Raw genomic sequence first — 22,628 nt, forward strand, 5'->3', positions numbered from 1 at the left:
CAATGGGAAGTTCAGCTTCCTGTCAAATATCAACTTCAGGATCATCTCTGAGGTAGACAAAATATCAAAGTTAAAGTTGAAACACTGCTATTACATACAGTTGAAGTCGTAAGTTTACATACACTTCGGTTGTAGTCATTAAAACTTGTTTTTCAATCACTCCACAAATCTCTTGTTAACAAACTATAGTTTTGGCAAGTCGGTTAGGACATCTACTTTGTGCATGACACAGGTCATTTTTCCAAAAATTGTTTACAGACAGATTATTTCACTTATAATTCACTGTATCACAATTCCAGTGGGTCAGAAGTTTACATACACTAAGTTGACTGGGCCTTTAAACAGCTTGGAAAATTCCAGAAAATGATGTCATGGCTTTAGAAGCTAATTGACATCATTTGAGTCAATTGGCGGTGTACCTGTGGATGTATTCCAACACCTACCTTCAAACTCAGTGCCTCTTTGCTTGACATCATGGGAAAATCAAAATAAATAAGCCAAGCCAAAAAATTGTAGACCTCCACAAGTCTGGTTCATCCTTGGGAGCAATTTCCAAATGCCTGAAGGTACCACGTTCATCTGTACAAACAATAGTACGCAAGTATAAGCATCATGGGACCATGCAGCCGTCATACCGCTCAGGAAGGAGACACATTCTGTCTCCTAGAGACTAATGTACTTTGGTGCAAAAGTGCAAATCAATCACAGAACAACAGAGTACATTGTGAAGATGCTGGAGGAAACAGGTACAAAATTATCTATATCCACAATAAAACAAGTCCTATATTGACATAACCTGAAAGGCTGCTCAGCAAGGAAGAAGCCACTGCTCCACAACCGCCATTAAAAAGCCAGACTACGTTTGCAACTGCACATGGGGACAAAGATCGCACTTTGGTCTGATGAAACAAAAATAGAACTGTTTGGCCATAGTGACCATCATTATGTTTGGTGGAAAAAGGGGGAGGCTTGCAAGCCGAAAAACACCATCTCAACCGTGATGCACGAGGGTGGCAGCATCATGTTGTGGGGTTGCTTTGCTGCAGGAGGGACTGGTGCACTTCACAAAATCGATGGCATCATGAGGCAGGAAAATTCTGTGGACATATTGAATCAACATCTCAAGACATCAGTCAGTAAGTTAAAGCTTGGTCGCAAATGGGGTTTCCAAATGGACAATGACCCCAAGCATACTTCCAAAGTTGTGGCAAAATGGGTTAAGGACAACAAAGTCAAGTCCTGACCTCAATCCCATAGAAAATGTGTGGGCAGAACTGAAAAAGCATGTGCGGGCAAGGAGGCCTACAAACCCGACTCAGTTACACCAGCTTTGCCAGGAGGAATGGGCCAAAATTCACCCAACGTATTGTGGGAAGTGTGGCGTACAGCAGGTCAGCCACCAGGGGGAGATTCGTCAAGGCCTGGTGACAGACGGAGTCTACATCACAAGGCGATGGCTCCCTCTTCTGGATGAGCCAGGTCTCGCCGGGCTCTCTGGCCAGGACTAATTGGGGCTGATTGTGGTTTGTGAGTAATCAAGGGCTGATTGATCACCAGCTGGACAAGTCCCATAAAGCTGCCGGAAGGGAAGCACACGGGAGAAGGGACTGGGAGAGGAAAGGTTGATCCCGGTTCCAGAGATAAAAGGAGGGAGCTCAGTTTTGATCTCCACAGGATACAGCAAGACCCAGAGCCCAGAAGACAGTATCCTGGAGAGGGTCTCATGGGGGAGAGACCCTTTTCTTTTGGTTTGTTATTCAAATAAACACCCTTGAAACCGAGCAAATTGTACTCTGTCCATGGTACAGTATTGTTAGAGAAGGAGAAACCTTTTATAAATGATTGGGCACAATTGTTATTTTTGGGGTTTATGGGCATATTCAATCTCTCCCTATCCCTGTCTGCTGTCCCCACATGCTTCAAGATGGCCACCATTGTTCCAGTACCCAAGAAGGCAAAGGTAACTGAACTTAATGACTATTGCTACTTCGCACTCACCTCTGTCATCATGAAGTGCTTTGAGAGACTAGTTAAGGATCATATCACCTCTACCTTACCTGCCACTCTAGACTGACTTCAATTTGCTTACCGCCCCAATAGATCCATAGACGATGCAATCACCTTCACACTGCCCTATCCCATCTGGACAAGAGGAATACCTATGTAAGAATGCTGTTTTGACTATAGCTCAGCATCCAACACCATAGTACCCTGCAAGCTCATCATTAAGCTCGAAACCCTGGGTCTGAACCCCACCCTGTGCAACTGGATCCTGGACTTATTGACAGGCCTCATCCCGGTGGTGAAGGTAGGAAACATCACCTCCGCTGATCCTCAACACTGGGGCCCCACAAGGGTGCATGTTCAGCCCCCTCCTGTACTCCCTGTTCACCCATGACTGTGTGGCCAAGCATGCCTCCAACTCAATCATCAAGTTTGCAGATGACACAACAGTATTAGGCTTGATTACCAACGATGATGAGATAGCCTACAGGGAGGAGGTGAAGGTTCTGGGAGTGTGGTGCCTGGAAAACAACCTCTCACTCAACATCAACAAAACAATGGAGATTATCGTGGGTGCACCCCCCCTAGCTACATCGAAGACCGCAGGTAAGGTGGAAAGCTTCAAGTTCCTTGGCGTACACATCACTGACAAACTGAGATGGACCACCCACACAGACAGTGTGGTGAAGAAGGCCCAACAGAGCCTCTTCAACCTCAAGAGGCTAAAGAAAGTTTTCTTGTCACCTAAAACCCTCAAACTTTTACAGATGCACAATTGAAAGCATCCTGTCGGGCTGTATCACAGCCTGGTATGGCAACTACAGCACCCGCAAGACTCTCCAGAGGGTGGTACGGTCTACCCAAAGCATTACCCGGGGCACACTACCCGCCCTCCAGGACACCTACTGTACAGCATCCAATGTCACAGGAAGGCCAAAAATATCAAGGACCTCAACCACCCGAGCCACTGCCTGTTCACCCCGCTATCATTCAGAAGGCAAGGTCAGTACAGGTGCATCAAAGCTGTTTTTCAGACTCTTGGTTCCAGCTATCTCATGGCCACTAGCACATTAGAGGCTGCTACCTATAGGCATAGACTATAACTCTCTGGCCACTTTAAGGAATGGAACTCGTCACTTTAATGTTTACATATCTCGCATTACTCATCTGATACTGTTTTCTATACTTCTACAGTATATTGGTCCCTTAATGAAGTTTACATATAAGTCACGTTATCTTAGTCACTTAATGTTTACATATCTTGCATTACTCATCTCATATGCACCTCTCCCTATACTGTATTCTATTCTACTGTATCTTAGTCCTTTCCGCTCTGACATCACTCGTCCATACATGTGTATAGTCTTAATTCATTCCTACTTAGATTTGTGTATCTTGGGTATATGTTGTGTAAGTTGTTAGATATTACTGCACTGACGAAGCACAAGCATTTTGCTACACCTGCAATAAAAATCTGATAATCACGTGTATGTGACCCTTAAAATTGGATTTGTTTGGTTAGATAATTATAACCTGAAGTTGAGTTTACATATTCAGAACTCAAATTATTAATAATTTTCCACACTTATTTTAATCACAATATTCCCCAGTATTATAAGTGGTATTTACAACATGGGATTCAACACATTCAAGCAGTGTATTAAAAGTATTTAATTTTGGAGGGATGCACATTTACAATAATTAGTGGCAGTGACTTTGGGTCTCCTGAGAAACTTGTCTAACAGGAGGTGCACTGAATATTGTAGGGATTCTTTCAGATGGTCCCATTTGGACAGGTAAAGGTTTCGAAGCAGTCTGTGCGCAGCAGTGCATCGCCATGATGAGTGGATAGCATGTGCAGTGCAGCTCTACACAAGTGTCTGTTTTTCGTTCTTCACAACATTGCCCCCAGTGCTGCTGAGAGACAACGCATCTTTTAGTCCAATTCCCTTCATCCCAGTGTCCAAAGATGTCCCCTCGAAGAGCCGAGCCATGAAGGCAATGCCGTCCTCCCTGATGTAGGATTTTCCAGCAAAGGTGTAGAGAATAGGGTTAGCACAGCTGCTGATGAAGGCTAGAGCGGAGGTCACAGCACGGCTGGGCTGCCATACCATATCTAGTCTGCAGGGAGAGGGATAGAGTTCATGTTGCAGTTCCAGTCCTTTTCTTATTGTATGGGTGTTGGTGCTTATGTTACATTTAACTTTAGCTAAATGGAGGGGAAAGATGTTGGGTTGGTTGGCACATACCTCTTTTTCGTTGGTGAGCTGTCATCAAACTGTTCAGCCACCACCTAGAAGAGAAAAGTACAGTCATTCCTTCACTGTAAAATAGTATAACTTTCTATGCTACACTCCACACTGAGTGAAATTGCAAGATAAGCAATACCATATGATCACACACACCTGTGTTATGTTATTGAGGTGATAAGGCAACCAGAAGATGCCAAACATCACAACGATGGCCAGGATGAGTTTCTCACTGCGGACCTTACGACGGAACTTGGTCTGTCTGAGACGCCTCAGGATGCAGACGTAGCTGCTCACTATAACCCCGTACGGAACCAGGAATCCCACTACTGTCTCAAAGGTGTACTGGTACACCACCTGAACATGAGAAATTATGTCATGATAAACTGCACACATGTAATGACATGGTGCAACACCAGGCTTATTTGAACACGAATGGGTCTGTCATACCAAGATCAAGCTAAAATGTAAGATTAGTTAGGATTTATGATGTTAGGAAGAAAGGGAGGCTCCTGTGATTTTAGTAGTCATATAATGACTGTACCTGTATCAACATGTAAACCTCTTCCTAATCCTGAATAACTATATACTTAAACCAGAAAAAATATATAATGTATCTAACTTCATTATTAACTTAATATTCACTTATCTCTTGAACTTACATATCGAGACCGGGAGTGATTTGAGGCACACACCAGGCGGGTGTTGTTCTGTTCATCATGATCATACCTCACCTGCCTGAACACCAGAGCAGGGATAGAAATTGAGAACACTAGGGCCCAGAGCATAGCTATTGCCCGCACCACCATCTTCTTGCTGGCCAGGGCCGCCACTCGATGGGGCCACACCACTGCAACTAGCCTGTGCAGGCTCATCAGCGTGATGAGGAAGATGGAGGCGTACATGTTAGTGTTGCACAGGTAAAACAGCCCCTTGCACATGGGGTCGCCAAAGTCCCAGTTCTGCCTGGCCAGATAAATTATGAAGAAGATGGTAAGGCACATGAGAAAGCCGTCGGCGCACGCGAGGTTGAGGATGAGGAGGGTGGTAACGGAGCGTTGGCGGGCACGGGCCAGGATGCTCCAAATGATGAAGAGGTTTCCTGGGACGCCGAGGAGGAAGACCAGGCCCAAGATAAGGGCTCCTATGGCTGTGGTGGCGTCATTACTCACGATGCTGGAATCCTCAACAGTGTCTTTGGTGAAGAGGATAGAGGTGGAAGTGGACTTGTTGAGATAATGGAGGAGGGAACTGCCATTCTTAGCCATAGTGAGAGTTATCGGCTCTGAGGGAGAGAGGGAGAAAGACAGAGTTATCCAGGGACTCTAATGGCTACTGTGTGTTATCAACCTTCAAGTTGAATAGTAGTACAGAGCTTGGGTCATTGACCAAGAGTATGACCTACATAAAACACAGATATCAGTAGACATTTTACTTATTGAAGCTAAGCTAAGAACATATGGTTTTGATGTAAAGGTTTTAGTTGAGGGCTCAAGGTGCTGTCTGTCATCTTCAATCTCTGTGTGATTAAAGGAAGGAGATGGGACGAGTCAGAAAAAAGGAGGAAATCAATGTCATTGACCATTTGTATGGTTATTAGCTCTGAGGTAAAGGGCAAAATAATAGCCCCGTTTGTTTATACCTGTTGCTAACATGTGCCCTTTGTCTTGATCTTTTCTACATTCTGATTGTAGGGGCGGCAGGGTAGCCTAGTGGTTAGAGCATTGGACTAGTAACCAGAAGGTTGCAAGTTCAAATCCCCGAGCTGACAAGGTACAAATCTGTCGTTCTGCCCCTGAACAGGCAGTTAACCCACTGTTCCTAGGCCGTCATTGAAAATAAGAATTTGTCTTAACTGACTTGCCTAGTAAAATAAAGGTAAAATAAATACATTGTGCCCAGGCTACATTTTTAGACAGGTGTAGACAATTAAATTGTGATCTGATTGTGATCAGGCACACATTGTGTCTGGATATCAAACAGACCTGGATGGTGAAACCATTTAAATCATCATTATAATCATCACTTTATAATCATTGACAAAGGTAGCACCAATGATTTATGGGATTATTGTCTTAAATAAACTCCGATTATTTTTAAAGAATATCTGTCAAATAGTTTCCATACAGGGAGGCACCAATTTAGTGCTGACACAGTGGAAGGATAAGAGACACATTTTAATACAACGTGTAGACGCGATAAACCTTGATCAGATAGTGATCGGATCATATTGATCAGATCTCACAAAACTCACGATAGCACAAGTTGTAAACGAGGGTAGAGAAAAAGAGACATGTTTGGGAAGTACACTATATGCAAAACTATGTGGACACCCCTTCAAATTACTGAATTTCAGACACACCCATTGCTGACAGGTGTATAAAATTGAGCAATCGCCATAGACAAACATTGGCAGTAGAATGGCCTTACTGAAGAGCTCTGTGACTTTCAATGTGGCACCGTAATAGGATGCCACCTTTCCAACAAGTCAGTTTGTTAAATGTCTGCCTTGCTAGAGCTGCCCCGGTCAACTGTAAGTGCTGTTATTGTGAAGTGCAAACATTTAGGAGCAACAATGGCTCAGCCGTGAAGTGGTGGGCCACACAAGCTCACAGAACAGGATCACTGAGTGCTGAAGTGCGTAAAAATCGTCTGTCCTCGGGTTGCAACACTTACTACCGAATTCCAAACTGCCTCTGGAAGCAACGTCAGCACAATAACTGTTCATCGAGAGATTCATGAAATGGATTTCCACGGCCGAGCAGGCGCACACAAGCCTAAGATCACCATGTGCAACAGGAAAGGGCTTTCTGTGGGCCTCCCGAGTGGCGCAGTGGTCTAAGGCACTGCATCTAAGTGCTGAGGTGCCACTACAGTCTTGGGTTCTATCCCAGGCTGTGCCACAGCCAGCCGTGACCGGGAGACCCATGGGGTGGTGCACAATTGGCCCACCGTTGTTTGGGTTAGGCAGGGGTTGGCCAGCGGGATTTCCTTGGCTCATTGTGCTCTAAAGAGTCCTTGTGGCGGGCCGGGTGCATGCAAGCTGACTCGGTTGTTAGTTGGACCGTGTTTTCTCTGACACATTGGTGCGGCTGGCAACCATTTAGGGGCAACCATCCCCATGAACAAAGCAAGGGGCATACAGACATGGTTTGTCGAGATCGGTGTGGAATAACTTGACTGGCCAGCACAGATCCCTGACCTTACCCCCATCAAACACCTTTGGGATGAATTTGAACGCAGACTCTGAGCCAAGCCTAATCACCCAACAGCAGTGTCCGACCACACTAATGCTCTTGTGGCTGAATGGTCCCTGCAGCAATGTTACAACATCTAGGAGAAACTCTTCCCAGAAGAGTGGAGGCTCTTATAGCAGCAAAGGGGGGACTAACTCCATATGAATGCACATGATTTTGCAATGAGATGTTCGACGAGCAGGTGTCCCCATAGTTTTGGTCATGCATGTCCCCATAGTTTTGGTCATATCACGGAACTGTCACCAACTCAAAATTAGGTGGATTGTTTTGCATATGGTTTACACTAGTTTCACAAGTCCATCCTTCCAAATCTCACCTCATTGACGTGAGTGAAGCATGGGCATCCAAGGTCATGTTTACACTGATAGAAATAGCTTTGGGATGTAATTCTATTTGAGGTTGGGGCTACATGTCGCTCAACCCTCACTCACTGTTATATCTTTGCGGTAGACAATGTGTTTGCAGCACACATAAAACATTTTGCCACTTACACAGGCAAGCAAATATTCACATTAGCCCTCCTGGCCAACAGTATATTGTCACAACACAGAGATGGCATGCTAAAACATGCCAAATATTAACGCTGCTCCTTTAAAAGTCTCAGCTTCAATAGTCATAGACTTCTCTTGATTTCCTCCCTCCTGCTCTCTCTCTCTGTATCTCTCTCTGTATTTCTCTCTGTATCTCTCTGTATCTCTCTCTGTATCTCTCTGTATCTCTCTCTGTATCGCTCTCTGTACTCCACATTGCCACAATAATTTCCTCTTATCATCACAGGCATTATGCTTGTCTTCCTCCGTAGTGTAATTTCTATTTCTACCCATCTGTAAAGCTATGAAGAGGAAGGACACCAAATAATGGCTCACAGAAGTGGAAATTTGTCAAACAGGCTATGAACAGGGCAACAAGTTTCTACTTGTGCAGTTATTTTGACAAATAAAAAAAGTGAACAGCAGTGGAAAGTGCATTGTATTATACACTGAGTGTAGAAAACATCTGGAACACCTAATCTGTTGTCTTGCTCATTCACCCTCTGAATGGCACACACACACAATCCCTGTCTCAATTATCTCAAGAATTAAAAATCCTTCTTTAGTCTGTCTCCTCCCCTTCATCTACTCTGTTTGAAGTGGATTTCAAAAGCTGACCTTATGTGTCAACATAAGAATCAAGGCAGAGTTACGTCAACAGCAAGGAACACACAGAACCACACCGAGACAGGATTCACTCATCAACACATGGATATGAGACTGAAAGAAGATAGATAGAGGGAAGAGGATGGAATTGGAAAATAAGAAAATTGGAAATGAATTAGGAATGATTATGAGATTAGGAATGATTATGAGAGAGAGAGAGAGAGAGAGAGAATGAAAGAGAAAGAAAGAGAGAGAGAGAGACTGAGAGAGAGAAAATGATAATTGAGTATATCCCAGGGAAAAATTCAGGATATTTGCATCCACTCACCTTACTACACAATCAAGACTTCAGAGGATGACGAAGAAGGTGATGAAGAGCAATGGATCTGAGTAGGGTGTGTAACCATATGGTGGGAATAGTTTTGTGTTTATCTATACTCGTTTATCTCTCTTTTCTGACAGCTTGTATCCAACTCCCTCTCTCATTCTATTTTTTTCTTTACAACTGCTTGTTTCCCCTGTCTTTCCCTACTACTGTGTCTAATAAATGTGCTGCCCCACAAGCTGTAACATGCTCTGAAGGGCGAGAGAGGTGTGTCCTTCCTTTAGTCTCCAACCTCTCACTCTATTTCACACACACACCCTCCACAGCGATGTTTTTCCTGGTGCTAACCTTCCCCCCTTCGTCCTGATCTTGCCAATATTCTGATTTTACCCACATTATCAGACAGGTGTAGAAGATTAAAAGACACATTGTGATCTGTTTGTGATCTTCCTGACCACCTTTCGAGGTAGTCAGGCATGCATTGTGTCTGCCGACTGGGCACAGACATCAGTTCAATGTCTAGATTTGATTTATATTTAGTTGAGTTGTCCACTAATGTGAATTCAACGTGAAGTCAACAAAAAAATGTCACCATGTCATTGGATTTAGGTAAAAAAAAAATGGCACACTATGTCTCAATTGTCTCAAGGATTAAAAATCCTTCTTTAGCTTGTCTCCTCCCTTTCATCTACAGTGATTGATGTGGATTTAAGAGACTTCAGTAAGGGATCATAGCTTTCACCAGGATTCACCTGGTCAGTCTATGTAAGGGAAAGAGCAAGAAAGGACACCTGTATAGTTGGGGACGGTTGCAGAGGTAACAGGAGTGAGTTCAGATTTTGATCCCCACAGGACACAGCAAGACCCGGAGCCCAGAAGATGGTATCCCGGAGAGGGTCTCATGGGGGAGACCTATTCTTTTCTTTTGAACTATTATTTTAATAAACACCTTTGAAACTGAGCTAATCCAACTCTGTGTCTGATCTGTGCAAATGTTTTGACACAACCCCCCTGGTCTGCCACTATATATATATATATATATATCAATTAAATATATATATATCAATTAAATATATATATATATATATATCAATTAAATATATATATATATATATATATACAGTGCCTTGCGAAAGTATTCGGCCCCCTTGAACTTTGCAACCTTTTGCCACATTTCAGGCTTCAAACATAAAGATATAAAACTGTATTTTTTTGTGAAGAATCAACAACAAGTGGGACACAATCATGAAGTGGAACGACATTTATTGGATATTTCAAACTTTTTTAACAATTCAAAAACTGAAAAATTGGCTCAAAATGGCCAGAAACAAAGAAACCTTCTTCTGAAACTCGTCAGTCTATTCTTGTTCTGAGAAATGAAGGCTATTCCATGCGAGAAATTGCCAAGAAACTGAAGATCTCGTAACACGCTATGGCCTACTCCCTTCTCAGAACAGAGCATACTGGCTCTAACCAGAATAGAAAGAGGAGTGGGAGGCCTCGGTGCAGAACTGAGCAAGAGGACAAGTACATTAGAGTGTCTAGTTTGAGAAACAGATTCCTCACAAGTTCTCAACAGGCAGCTTCATTAAATAGTACCCGCAAAACACCAGTCTCAACGTCAACAGAAGAGGTGACTCCAGGATGCTGGCCTTCTAGGCAGAGTTGCAAAGAAAAAGCCATATCTCAGACTGGCCAATAAAAAGAAAATATTAAGATGGGCAAAAGAATACAGACACTGGACAGAGGAACTCTGCCTAAAAGGCCAGCATCCCGGAGTCGCCTCTTCACTGTTGATGTTGAGACTGGAGTGATAGTTGCTGATAATGGGCCTCTGTACATCTATGTAGATATTCCATTCAAAATATGCCGTTTCCAGATACAATATTTACAACATTTACAATGTCTACACTGTATTTCTGATCAATTTGATGTCATTTTAATTGACAAAACATTTACTTCTCATTCAAAAACAAAAGGAACTTTCTAAGTGGCCCTAAACTTTTGAACGGTGTTTATGTATATAAATATATATATATATATATATATATATATATTCCGGCATTGTGTATAAAAAATGTTTTATAAAAAAAGGGATTATGTGTGTATTGTTTTGCTAGATATTACTGCAAATCTGTGTACAAGACCAATAAACTTTGATTTGCACACACTCACTCACGGAGCTCTGACACTCACGGAGCTCTGACACTCACGGAGCTCTGACACTCACGGAGCTCTGACACTCACGCAGGAATGTTGATTATATCCTGGGTTTGGGGCACGAGGTAAGAACAGGACGCAGTGAGGGTAAGGTAAGAAGTGAGTGAAAATTGATACTCCATTGTCCAGGCGTATAGAAGCATTGTCCTTAGCATCACACTCATGTGATATCTTTATTCAGTTCCCGTCTAACACGTACACCCAGCCACCAAAACATCCATCCAGTTCTTATCTTTCTCTGGTTTTAGTTCAGTCCTTCCATCTCTGTCGTTATCACCTGTATGCCTATTTCCTCTGTGAGTTGAAATATTAAAATATTATCATAAATGCTTCACACTGGTGTTTGGAGATACTGAACATATGATGAGAGTTATTTTGTCTGGATTGTTCACTGCGTTCAAAACATTCCTTCAGATAATGTAGGAATATGTTGGAAACTGAGGCATTTACACCATCATCTCCAATACTGTGGAAAGACCGTTCCACCTTTCTACCACATGGTGGCAAGATATCCACATTGTTATATCCTCCTTCCTCTGTCAATTCATTTGACATTCAACCGTTGACATCCAACAGCAACTGAAAACCAGCCTGAGGATTTGACCCACATTAGCATCCTTTTAATTTGTAACACTCATATGCCTCCCAAATAAAGCCCTACTGGTTATATAAACTCCAAAAAACTATTTTTATCTCTTGCCAAGACCTTATGAAGGCGAGATAATTCTACAATCCTATAGAATAAATCCCAAATCCTCCACAATATAAACTATATTTTACCCTAAATAATGAGCAGTCTGTAGTCAATCTTGATTGCGCATAAACATTCACCAAACATAATCATCTTCATTTGGATAGAAGATGCCCACATCTCCAAGAGTATGAAAGATAGAAAGTGAGAGAAAAAAGCATCCAGCTCCAGTATAACATGATGATTGTGAGAACTGGAGGAGGAGGGGGGGGGGGGGCTAGGGAAAGAGAGGGGTTGAGGGAGGGAGAGAGCATGTTTATTTAAGTTTTTCGTCTCCCGTCTCAGACAGAGTACAGACTACAGAGGATAATGAGAAACAGATCTTGCAAGGGAGGGAGAGAGAGGGAGGGAGAGAGGGAGGGGGGTGAGCCTGGGAGAGCAAGGGGAGTAACATGGGGGAGGGAAAAGAAAAAGACTGAGATGGGTAATGGGAGTAGGAAAGGAGGATGACAAGACAGAGGGGGTAAATCATGTAAACACCACAGGAAACAGCCTGGCCTCCTTATGCTCTCTGAATGACAGCGAAGAATCATGGTCCTTTTTATGACAGAGAGCACAGGGACATACAGTGAGGCCACAGCAAGGAGGAACAGCCCACCAGCCAAACATCTGGCTCAAGAGGGTCACTTCATTACTTTTTTACACTCGAGTTGATACCTTTAAAAAGTTTGGTGTTTGAGGGAGGGAGCGAAAACAGAAAACTTCTGGAAATACAAAGATGTACTGTCAAACTGTCAGAGGAAATGTAGGCAATAATCTATAGGCTATAGCCTACTTAACATATTAGTTATGTTAAGAACTGGGGAAAAGTATTTTTTTAAACGTAAACTAAGCACAGTATGTGAAAAGAAACATCCCGGCTCATGGACACGGGCAGGGGAAAAGGGGAGAGGGGAGGGTGAGAGGGTCTCATTGACTGACAAACGAAATGTCCAATTGAGATCGAGTAACGGTCCAAACTGGGCTGGGCAACTCACCCAAAGGCAATTAAGGGTAAAAGACGACAAAATATTTGATACACTTTTTTTTCTGGTCGGATAGAAGAAAGGATGGCGACAGAGCATTAGAATTAAAGACTGATAGATAGCCTGTGATGGAATAGATAGATACCGGTCCTATGGCTAACGGACTTCAAAGAACTCAACGATATATTTATTTAAATCTGTCTTCTCCAAAACGATATATTTATTTAAATCTGTCTTCTCCAAAACTTCGAATGAAAAGGACCAAGGAAATTATCATTATGAAATAACACAGCAGATCACACTATCTGTTCAACTGGGAGTTCTCTTCATACGTTTCGCAGACTTTTTTTCGCTTGCTGTGGGGATGGGGGCTGCGCCGGGTTCTGGTTGGGAGGAGGGGGAGTTCGAGTTCAAGTTGGTTTTTGAGGAGGACCCGACGCGCCAACTCCGGGGCCCATCCCCGCTGTGCAACGCGGACCAGGAGCACACTATCGTGGGGGAGAGGACAGAGAGCGCCCTGTCGCTCCTAGAGTCGAGCAATACTGGTTAGAACCCTTTCTTGAATAGTGTGTGTGAATGTTTGTGAATGTGGGAGAGATTGACCGAGAGAGAGATTGACAGATAAGGAAAGGAAGATTGAAGGCCGTTCAATGGTCCCCAATGTAGGCAACTCATCCACAACGTAGAGACATTCCTGTGTGTGGTGTATATAATGTGAATGATTTAGTTGACTTGTTCTGAGTAGTTTATCATTTATTTGTACAATTATTTGGCCTAATGTTCTCTCTCTCTCTACCCAGGTATAGATGAGTTATGTGTCTGATCAGGGCTCTCCAACCCTGTTCTTTGAGAGCTAACCTCCTGTAGGTTTTCACTAACTAACCTGATTTGGTTGGACAACCAGCTAATTATTAGAATCAGACACGCTAGATTGGAGTTGGATTGAAAAACTACAGGACAGTAGTTCTCCAGGAACAGGGTTGGAGAGCCCCGGTCTGAATGTACTGTATGTGCACACGTGCTTATCTGTGTCTGGGGGATGTGTGTTCATGTGCATGGAGTTCTTGTGTTCTGTAGCCTACTATGTGTGCTGTGTATTGAATGATTGTGTGTGTGTGTGTGTGTGTGTGTGTGTGTGTGTGTGTGTGTGTGTGTGTGTGTGTGTGTGTGTGTGTGTGTGTGTGTGTGTGTGTGTGTGTGTGTGTGTGTGTGTGTGTGTGTCTGTGTCTGTGTCTGTGTGTGTAAGAGCAGAACTCAATGTGGTTTTAATCAGCTGTGCGTGTGAGTGGAGTTAACAGCTGCCATCTGGATGGAACCGCAATCTCTGTTTACTGAGCATGCACCACATACACACCTCCCTCCATTCTCCTCTCCTCTCCTCTCCTCTCCTCTCCTCTCCTCTCCTCTCCTCTCCTCTCCTCTCCTCTCCTCTCCTCTCCTCTCCTCTCCTCTCCTCTCCTCTCCTCTCCTCTCCTCTCCATCTACTATCCCTCTATTCTCTTTCCGTTCTCCCTCTCCTCTCCCTCCGTTCTGCCTCTTCTCTCCCTCCGTTCTGCCTCTCCTCTCCCTCCATTCTCCCTCTACTCTCCCTCCGTTCTCCCTCTCCCTCTCCTCTCCTCTCTCTCTACTCTCCCTCTGCTCTCCATTTAGTATCCCTCTCCTCTCCCTCCGTTCTCCCTCTCCCTCTCCTCTCCTCTCTCTCTACTCTCCCTCTGCTCTCCATTTACTATCCCTCTCCCTCTCCTCTCCTCTCCCTCTACTCTCCCTCTGCTCTCCATTTACTATCCCTCTCCTCTCCCTCCGTTCTCCCTCTCCTCTCCCCCTCACTCCTTTCCCCTTTCAGATTTTGATACACACCCCTCTCACCCACTAAAGCATTTATTTCCTGCCCACACTGGCATACAACACGTATACCACACCCCAACCTAGGGATGTTACCACAGTGTATATTGTACCTTATAACTGATGCACTAGGCTGACCAATGATCCATACTGGAAAGTGATGCACACAGTGCTCTACAGTGAACCTAACTGTCCCGTACTGTCTATTGCACCACAGCAGGGAAATGTTTGATGTAAAAACACAAATATGGAACATTTACTTACCTATTTTATAAACAACCTTAAGCCCCCTCTACATTATTTCTGAAGCAATAGAGTTAGGTTATGCTTTTTATAGTTGTAGTGGACATAACTGGTTACTCTGAAACTTTAATGTATTCTAGATCTGTACCATCTCTTTATGTTGAACTCAGTAGGCTAAAGCTTACCATGTCAACCTGTAACTGGCAAACTACTAACAACCCTCTCCAACATTTTTGTTTGGTCACAGAGAGCCACCTGGATACCACTCACGTAGGCCAGCCAATCGGCATCCCTACCCCAACATATTCTTCAGCCAGTCAAAGGGCTGGGATGCATTCCCCGCCCCCCAGACGTGCCTTGGTGAGGGAGTTCAGTGGGACCTATGAGAGCCTTCCAGCGAGATCTGTACAGGTGAGCGAATCGGAGATGTCCAGTTACTCTCCTGGTCAGTGAGAGTGGAACAGTGACTCATAAATGTATGTCATAAATTATGCTAAAAGCCATACAGTTCCCTACAGTATGGTTGCCTGATGACTCCAACAATTCTTCCGCTGCTCTATGTTCGCAACATACTTCAGTCTGAGACTGTCATCATTGAAGTCATTTGTGGTGAAAATGAAGGGTGTTGTACAAAAGAAAGTCATCAACGATTGGATCATCAGTAACCAATCAGAGTAATAAAGCCAATTACGATTGTTTATTTATTTTAGCGATATTTTATTTGAATGATTTTGTGATATTCAATTACGATCTTGTCTTATCGCTGCAACTCCAAAACGGGCTCGGGAGAGGTGAATGTTGAGTCATGCGTCCTCTGAAACATGACCTGCCAATCCGCGCTTCTCAACACCTGCCCTCTCAACCCGGAAGCCAGCTGCACCAATGTGTCGGAGGAAACACCGTTCACCTGACGACCGAATTCAGCCTGCAGGCGTCCGGCCCTCCACAAGGAGTGGCTAGAGTGCGATGAGCCAAGTAAAGCCCCCCCGGCCAAATCCTCGCCTAACCTGGACGACGCTGGGCCAATTGTGCGCCGCCCTATGGGACTCCTGGTCACAGCCGTTGTGACACAGCCTGGGATCGAACTCGGGTCTGTAGTGACGCAGTGCCATTGAGCGCTGCGCCCCTGACAAATTTCCTAAATGCCACTTTACCCATGTGTGTTCTGGCTCTGGCCCAACCCATCGGGTTATGGGACCAATCAGAACGGTTAGAATGTGTTTGCATTCTAGAAATTTTTGGGGAGGTACTCAGATCCCCACTCATTGCGGAGAAGAAACTAACATTCGTGGGGGTGGCGTAGCGTTTGACCGGAACCGGTTGGGTAGGCAGGAAAAATTATGGTCCCTGCATTTCTCTATTGTTAATGTTCTAACTTATCTGTTTCTCTCTCTCTCTCGCTCTCTCTCTGTCTCTCTCTCTCTCTCTCCCATCTCTCTCTCCCATCTCTCTCCCAGGTGTCAGAGTCCCATGTGTTGGAGTGCCCTAGCATCCAGATCACCACTATCTCCCCAGAGGATGACACTGCCCCAGCAGGAAGTAACTTCTGGGACACAGGAGGTGGATGGGACAGGGAGCGCCTCTACCTTCCCCTAATGGACCCATTCTGCTACCGCGAAGGCAGCACCGGCGCTGGGTCCCTGAGCCCAAGCCCTGCCTCCAGCCCCTCCTCTCGCGGCTGGCTCAGTCCTGCGTCCAGCTGTGATTCGCTGCTGGTGGAGGAGGAGGAGCTCAATGAGGTCACCTCCCATTTCTGCCTGTCACCCTCCTCCCGGCCCACCTCACCGGGGGGTAAGAAGCGCAGGAACTCCCCTCTGGCCTCCCCCTGCACGTCCCGCAGGAGCAGCTACTCTGAGGACCACTCCTGTACCCTGGAGGGAGAAGACTCCACCTCTCAGTCACAAGCTCACAACAGCAGCTTTGAGCTGAGCATTCCACAGAAAACTAGAAAGACGTCACTGGAGCAGGTAAGGTGGCTGGCTGGTGGTTCTTAGAACTTATGTTCCATAGGGGTTTGTCTTGATGCTCAACCAGAAATCCATTGTTTGTGTCCTCCAGGTCTCCCCCAGGGATGTGGAGCAGGAGCAGGGTCCAGCCCATAGCTCCCACTGCCCACTGCCAGAGCCACTGCAGCAAAGGAGAGAGGTTGCATCCATGGGCATGGACTACCTGTCTGTGCCCCCTGCTCTGGGCTGGGGGAGGACCAGAGCCAGCGCCCACAGCCCTATGTTCAGGTTACACACTATGTTTATACAGTATCCCTCAACACTGTGTTGACTTGCCATTAGTATTGTTTGGATGGCCAGGATAGCCCGCTCCACCCACACATCTGACAGGTCCATTTGTCTTACAGATCCAATGCTCTACCGCCACTTGATTGGCCACTGCCAACTCAGTTTGACCAATATGAGTTGCGTATTGACGTGCAGCCCCGCCCACACCACCGAGCCCACTACGAGACAGAAGGAAGCAGAGGAGCCGTCAAGGCATCACCAGGGGGACATCCGGTTGTTACGGTATAATAAATTGATTAAATTAAAGAAAGCTTGATTTGTTTATGGCTTCAATCCCAGACTAACATATACAGTATATATCTAAACAACAGCTCTCTTTTCTGTCTCTCCCAGCTGACTGGGTACACAGAGAGACAGCCCCTCTCTTTGCAGGTGTTTGTGGGAACAGCAGATGACAGGTCCATCCGGCCTCATCCTTTCTATCAGATACACAGGTAGGTTACCGTGCAACAATACACCAATCAATCTATGATAGTATGTGCTACATCAGTGTTTTGATGTGTTTTTGTTTTTATTGTTAAGATGCTTATTTTGATCCTCAGGGTAACAGGTAAGATGGTGGGTACTGCCAGTCAGGAGAGTGTACAGGCTGGCACCAAAATACTGGACATCCCCCTCAACCCAGAGACCAACATGACTGCCCTGTGAGTATCTACCAGAGAGATAAAGCTCATAGATATCAACGGCTTTGTATGGGGTAACTGAGTAGGCAGAAATAATAGCTTTCCTGTATGTGTGTATATACTAGGATGCACTTTTACGTGCTATTTTGCACTGTGTGAGTGTCTGTCTGTGTGCTGAGTATAACAGCCTATCTCTGTTTCAGCATTGACTGCGCTGGCATTCTGAAGCTGAGGAACTCGGACATCGAGCTGAGGAAAGGAGAGACAGATGTAGGGAGGAAAAACACGCGTGTGCGCCTAGTGTTCCGTACCCACCTCCCCCTTGGCCTTCCCGTGGCCCCACCTGGACGGATGCTGGCCCTGCAGGTTACCTCCGTGCCTATTGAGTGCTGTAAGTATGGCAGGTAGCCTAACGGTTAGAGCGTTGGGCCAGTAACTGAAGGGTTGCTGGTTTGAATACCTGAGTCAACAAGGTGAAAAATCAGTCGATATCCCTTTTGAGCAAGGCACCTAATCCTAATTTGTTCTAGGGGTGCTGTGGCTGACCCTGTAAAACAACACATTGTGACAATGCAAAACTTTTTTTTTCTCCCTGTCCAGTCTCTTACTTTGAGCTTGTATTTTGATAAGGTTTCTGAACATCCTAGTGAATCATCTGTATTCTGTCCTCTCTCTCTCTCTCTGTGTCTCTCTGTGTCTCTCTGTGTCTCTCTGTGTCTCTCTGTGTCTCTCTGTGTTTGTCTGTGTCTCTCTGTGTCTCGCTGTGTCTCTCTGTGTCTCGCTGTGTTTCTCTGTGTCTCTCTGTGTCTCGCTGTGTCTCGCTGTGTTTCTCTGTCTCTCTGTGTCTCCTCAGCCCAGCGCTCTGCTCAGGAGTTGCCAGTGGTGGAGTCAGTCAGTGTCATATCTTGCTCTGTGGAAGGAGGGGAGGAGCTACTGTTGGGTGGATCTAACTTCCTGCCCATGTCCAGAGTGCTTTTTATGGAAAGAGGGACAGGTAAGGGGTTCGGGATAGGGGAAGTGAGAAGTTAGGGAATATAGGATTTTTAATGAAAATTAATTTTAGGTTCCCACAAAGATAGGATAACATAACATTTGTGTGTGCGTGTTCTTCTTTTCTTCAATGTGCACCATCCATGAAATTAGGTATAATTAATATCCATATTTACCAGATGGAAAGCTACAGTGGGAAGAGGAGGCACATGTTGACCGTGACAACAGTAGTGAGGTAAATAGTATGTTTCTGGGTCTATTTGTGTTTCAGCGCACATGTATTAAAACTGTAATGTACATTGTTCATATTGTCATCCCACAGTGCTTGCTGTGTGTGCAAATTCCAGCCTATGGTGACCTGTCTGTGAACCGCCCAGTATCTGTGTGCCTTTATGTCTCCAACGGGAAGAGGAAAAGGAGCAGCACTCACTGTTTCAAGTACCTGCCGGGTGAGTCTCCCTTCACTTCATCCATCAGTCTCTCAGCTTAGACTGGAACTATCTTTTTTGCTTTTGGTTCATTTTGAACAATTTATCCTGATGGTATCTATCTACGAGGTTAGGGGCTTATTACCACTTATTTTCTCTCCCTCTCTCACTTTCACTCTCTCTCTCTCTCTCGCCCTCAGTCATGTTTAAAGAGGACGACCCTCTGCTCTCGCATCCCTCTGTCTTGCCCCTGGAGGGGGTGACACTCTGCTCCATGGGGGAGCCCAGCAGGGTGGACAGGGGTCTGCACCTGAGGAATGATCCCACGCCCAAGGAGAGAGGGCTAGCTTTGCACCTGCCCCCCTACCCTTCAGCCTACTCTCCCCCCTACCAAGGCCATGGCTACCAGGAGGAGTACTGCCACAAGCCTGAAGCTGTGGGTGACAGCAGAGGTTCTTTGTCAGAAAGACGCCCCAGCTTTGAGAACTTGGAGCTGGGCTTCACCGAGCTACTGCCTCCCCTGTACCCCAGAGTCTCCCAACCTCCCTCTCCCTCCCCATGGCTGGACTCCCCATACCTGTCCTCCTCCCCCTCTCCCTCCCACTCCTCCTCTCTGAGTCCCTTCCCCGCAGGCAGCCCCATCTCCTCCTCCTCTCTTCCCCCCATGACTACCTCACCCTACCCCCACTACCCCTACCCTCAGGAGGTCTGCCCCTCGCCTCCTTCCAACTCCAGCCCGTATCAGGACTTCTACCCACCACCATACTCCCACAACGAGGTATGGGACCACCAGGGCAGGGGACCTCGGGAAAGGGAGGCTCAGGCTGGGTCGAAAATGCAGACGACCCCCCTGGAATTTGCCAGCTCATCATCTATTCACCACATTACATTAGAGGAAGGTGAGAAGTTTGCATGTACAGTACGAAGTTCTAATTGGTATTGATCTCCATTGTTACAATAATAACAATACATATAATATAACATGTTTGATGGATTGATATACAGCATAAATGAATGTCTAAACGTCTGACTGGCTGCTGTGTCTTTTTGACTACAGTGAATGAGTTCATAGGAGAAGACATCAGATCGTTCCAGTCGGGCTCACAGACGGACAGCCAACCAGGATGACAAGCTCAGTACTGTCCTGTCTGGTTCAGTTGTTATAGTATGAAGCGCTTTATTACTACCACATCACACCTTTTTCTATGCACTTGGTTTATGATGTATTGCTCAAATATGACAATACTGAATGGGGATTAAATGGCAAGGGCACAGTTGTAAGTATGATTACAGATACATTTTTACCATTTATATAAGGGAGACTAATGTTTTTAACCAGTTTTCAATATAAATTATACAAGTACATTTTACATTACATTTACATTTAAGTCATTTAGCAGACGCTCTTATCCAGAGCGACTTACAAATTGGTGAATTCACCTTCTGACATCCAGTGGAACAGCCACTTTACAATAGTGCATCTAAGTCATTAAGGGGGGGGTGAGAAGGAATACTTATCCTATCCTAGGTATTCCTTGAAGAGGTGGGGTTTCAGGTGTCTCCGGAAGGTGGTGATTGACTCCGCTGTCCTGGCGTCGTGAGGGAGTTTGTTCCACCATTGGGGGGCCAGAGCAGCGAACAGTTTTGACTGGGCTGAGCGGGAACTGTACTTCCTCAATGGTAGGGAGGCGAGCAGGCCAGAGGAGGATGAACGCAGTGCCCTTGCTTGGGTGTAGGGCCTGATCAGAGCCTGGAGGTACTGCGGTGCCGTTCCCCTCACAGCTCCGTAGGCAAGCACCATGGTCTTGTAGCGGATGCGAGCTTCAACTGGAAGCCAGTGGGAGAGCGGAGGAGCGGGGTGACGTGAGAGAACTTGGGAAGGTTGAACACCAGACGGGCTGCGGCGTTCTGGATGAGTTGTAGGGGTTTAATGGCACAGGCAGGGAGCCCAGCCAACAGCGAGTTGCAGTAATCCAGACGGGAGATGACAAGTGCCTGGATTAGGACCTGCGCCGCTTCCTGGGTGAGGCAGGGTCGTACTCTGCGGATGTTGTAGAGCATGAACCTACAGGAACGGGCCACCGCCATGATGTTGGTTGAGAACGACAGGGTGTTGTCCAGGATCACGCCAAGGTTCTTAGCGCTCTGGGAGGAGGACACAATGGAGTTGTCAACCGTGATGGCGAGATCATGGAACGGGCAGTCCTTCCCCGGGAGGAAGAGCAGCTCCGTCTTGCCGAGGTTCAGCTTGAGGTGGTGATCCGTCATCCACACTGATATGTCTGCCAGACATGCAGAGATGCGATTCGCCACCTGGTCATCAGAAGGGGGAAAGGAGAAGATTAATTGTGTGTCGTCTGCATAGCAATGATAGGAGAGACCATGTGAGGTTATGACAGAGCCAAGTGACTTGGTGTATAGCGAGAATAGGAGAGGGCCTAGAACAGAGCCCTGGGGGACACCAGTGGTGAGAGCGCGTGGCGAGGGAGACAGATTCTCGCCACGCCACCTGGTAGGAGCGACCTGTCAGGTAGGACGCAATCCAAGCGTGGGCCGCGCCGGAGATGCCCAACTCGGAGAGGGTGGAGAGGAGGATCTGATGGTTCACAGTATCGAAGGCAGCCGATAGGTCTAGAAGGATGAGAGCAGAGGAGAGAGAGTTAGCTTTAGCAGTGCGGAGCGCCTCCGTGATGCAGAGAAGAGCAGTCTCAGTTGAATGACTAGTCTTGAAACCTGACTGATTTGGATCAAGAAGGTCATTCTGAGAGAGATAGAGGGAGAGCTGGCCAAGGACGGCACGTTCAAGAGTTTTGGAGAGAAAAGAAAGAAGGGATACTGGTCTGTAGTTGTTGACATCGGAGGGATCGAGTGTAGGTTTCTTCAGAAGGGGTGCAACTCTCGCTCTCTTGAAGACGGAAGGGACGTAGCCAGCGGTCAGGGATGAGTTGATGAGCGAGGTGAGGTAAGGGAGAAGGTCCCCGGAAATGGTCTGGAGGAGAGAGGAGGGGATAGGGTCGAGCGGGCAGGTTGTTGGGCGGCCGGCCGTCACAAGAAGCGAGATTTCATCTGGAGAGAGAGGGGAGAAAGAGGTCAGAGCACAGGGTAGGGCAGTGTGAGCAGAACCAGCGGTGTCGTTTGACTTAGCAAACGAGGATCGGATGTCGTCGACCTTCTTTTCAAAATGGTTGACGAAGTCATCTGCAGAGAGGGAGGAGGGGGGAGGGGGAGGAGGATTCAGAAGGGAGGAGAAGGTGGCAAAGAGCTTCCTAGGGTTAGAGGCAGATGCTTGGAATTTAGAGTG

The 22,628-nt window shown here is 46.0% G+C and overlaps 2 protein-coding genes across 2 annotated transcripts; one reads left to right on the top strand and one right to left on the bottom strand.

Moving 5' to 3' along the window:
• Nucleotides 1-3,599: 3,599 nt before the first annotated feature.
• On the bottom strand, nucleotides 3,600-9,216 carry ltb4r2b (leukotriene B4 receptor 2b). The gene is made up of 5 exons (XM_064933173.1): nucleotides 8,975-9,216; nucleotides 4,916-5,538; nucleotides 4,410-4,610; nucleotides 4,254-4,297; nucleotides 3,600-4,125 (listed from the first exon to the last, which is right to left on the bottom strand). Exons 2-5 carry the CDS (start codon nucleotides 5,519-5,521, stop codon nucleotides 3,873-3,875), a joined length of 1,104 nt encoding a protein of 367 aa, XP_064789245.1. The 5' UTR covers nucleotides 5,522-5,538; nucleotides 8,975-9,216; the 3' UTR covers nucleotides 3,600-3,872.
• Nucleotides 9,217-12,899: 3,683 nt separating this feature from the next.
• On the top strand, nucleotides 12,900-20,684 carry nfatc4 (nuclear factor of activated T cells 4). The gene is made up of 13 exons (XM_064933182.1): nucleotides 12,900-13,452; nucleotides 15,240-15,403; nucleotides 16,450-16,959; nucleotides 17,051-17,226; nucleotides 17,346-17,508; nucleotides 17,620-17,720; nucleotides 17,829-17,930; nucleotides 18,113-18,300; nucleotides 18,763-18,903; nucleotides 19,079-19,134; nucleotides 19,222-19,348; nucleotides 19,528-20,226; nucleotides 20,385-20,684. The coding sequence occupies exons 1-13, from the start codon at nucleotides 13,272-13,274 to the stop codon at nucleotides 20,453-20,455; spliced, it is 2,679 nt and encodes an 892-aa protein (XP_064789254.1). The 5' UTR covers nucleotides 12,900-13,271; the 3' UTR covers nucleotides 20,456-20,684.
• Nucleotides 20,685-22,628: the final 1,944 nt, after the last annotated feature.

This window comes from Oncorhynchus masou, chromosome 3 (assembly GCF_036934945.1).
Source record: "Oncorhynchus masou masou isolate Uvic2021 chromosome 3, UVic_Omas_1.1, whole genome shotgun sequence".
In the NCBI taxonomy this organism is placed as follows: domain Eukaryota; kingdom Metazoa; phylum Chordata; class Actinopteri; order Salmoniformes; family Salmonidae; genus Oncorhynchus; species Oncorhynchus masou.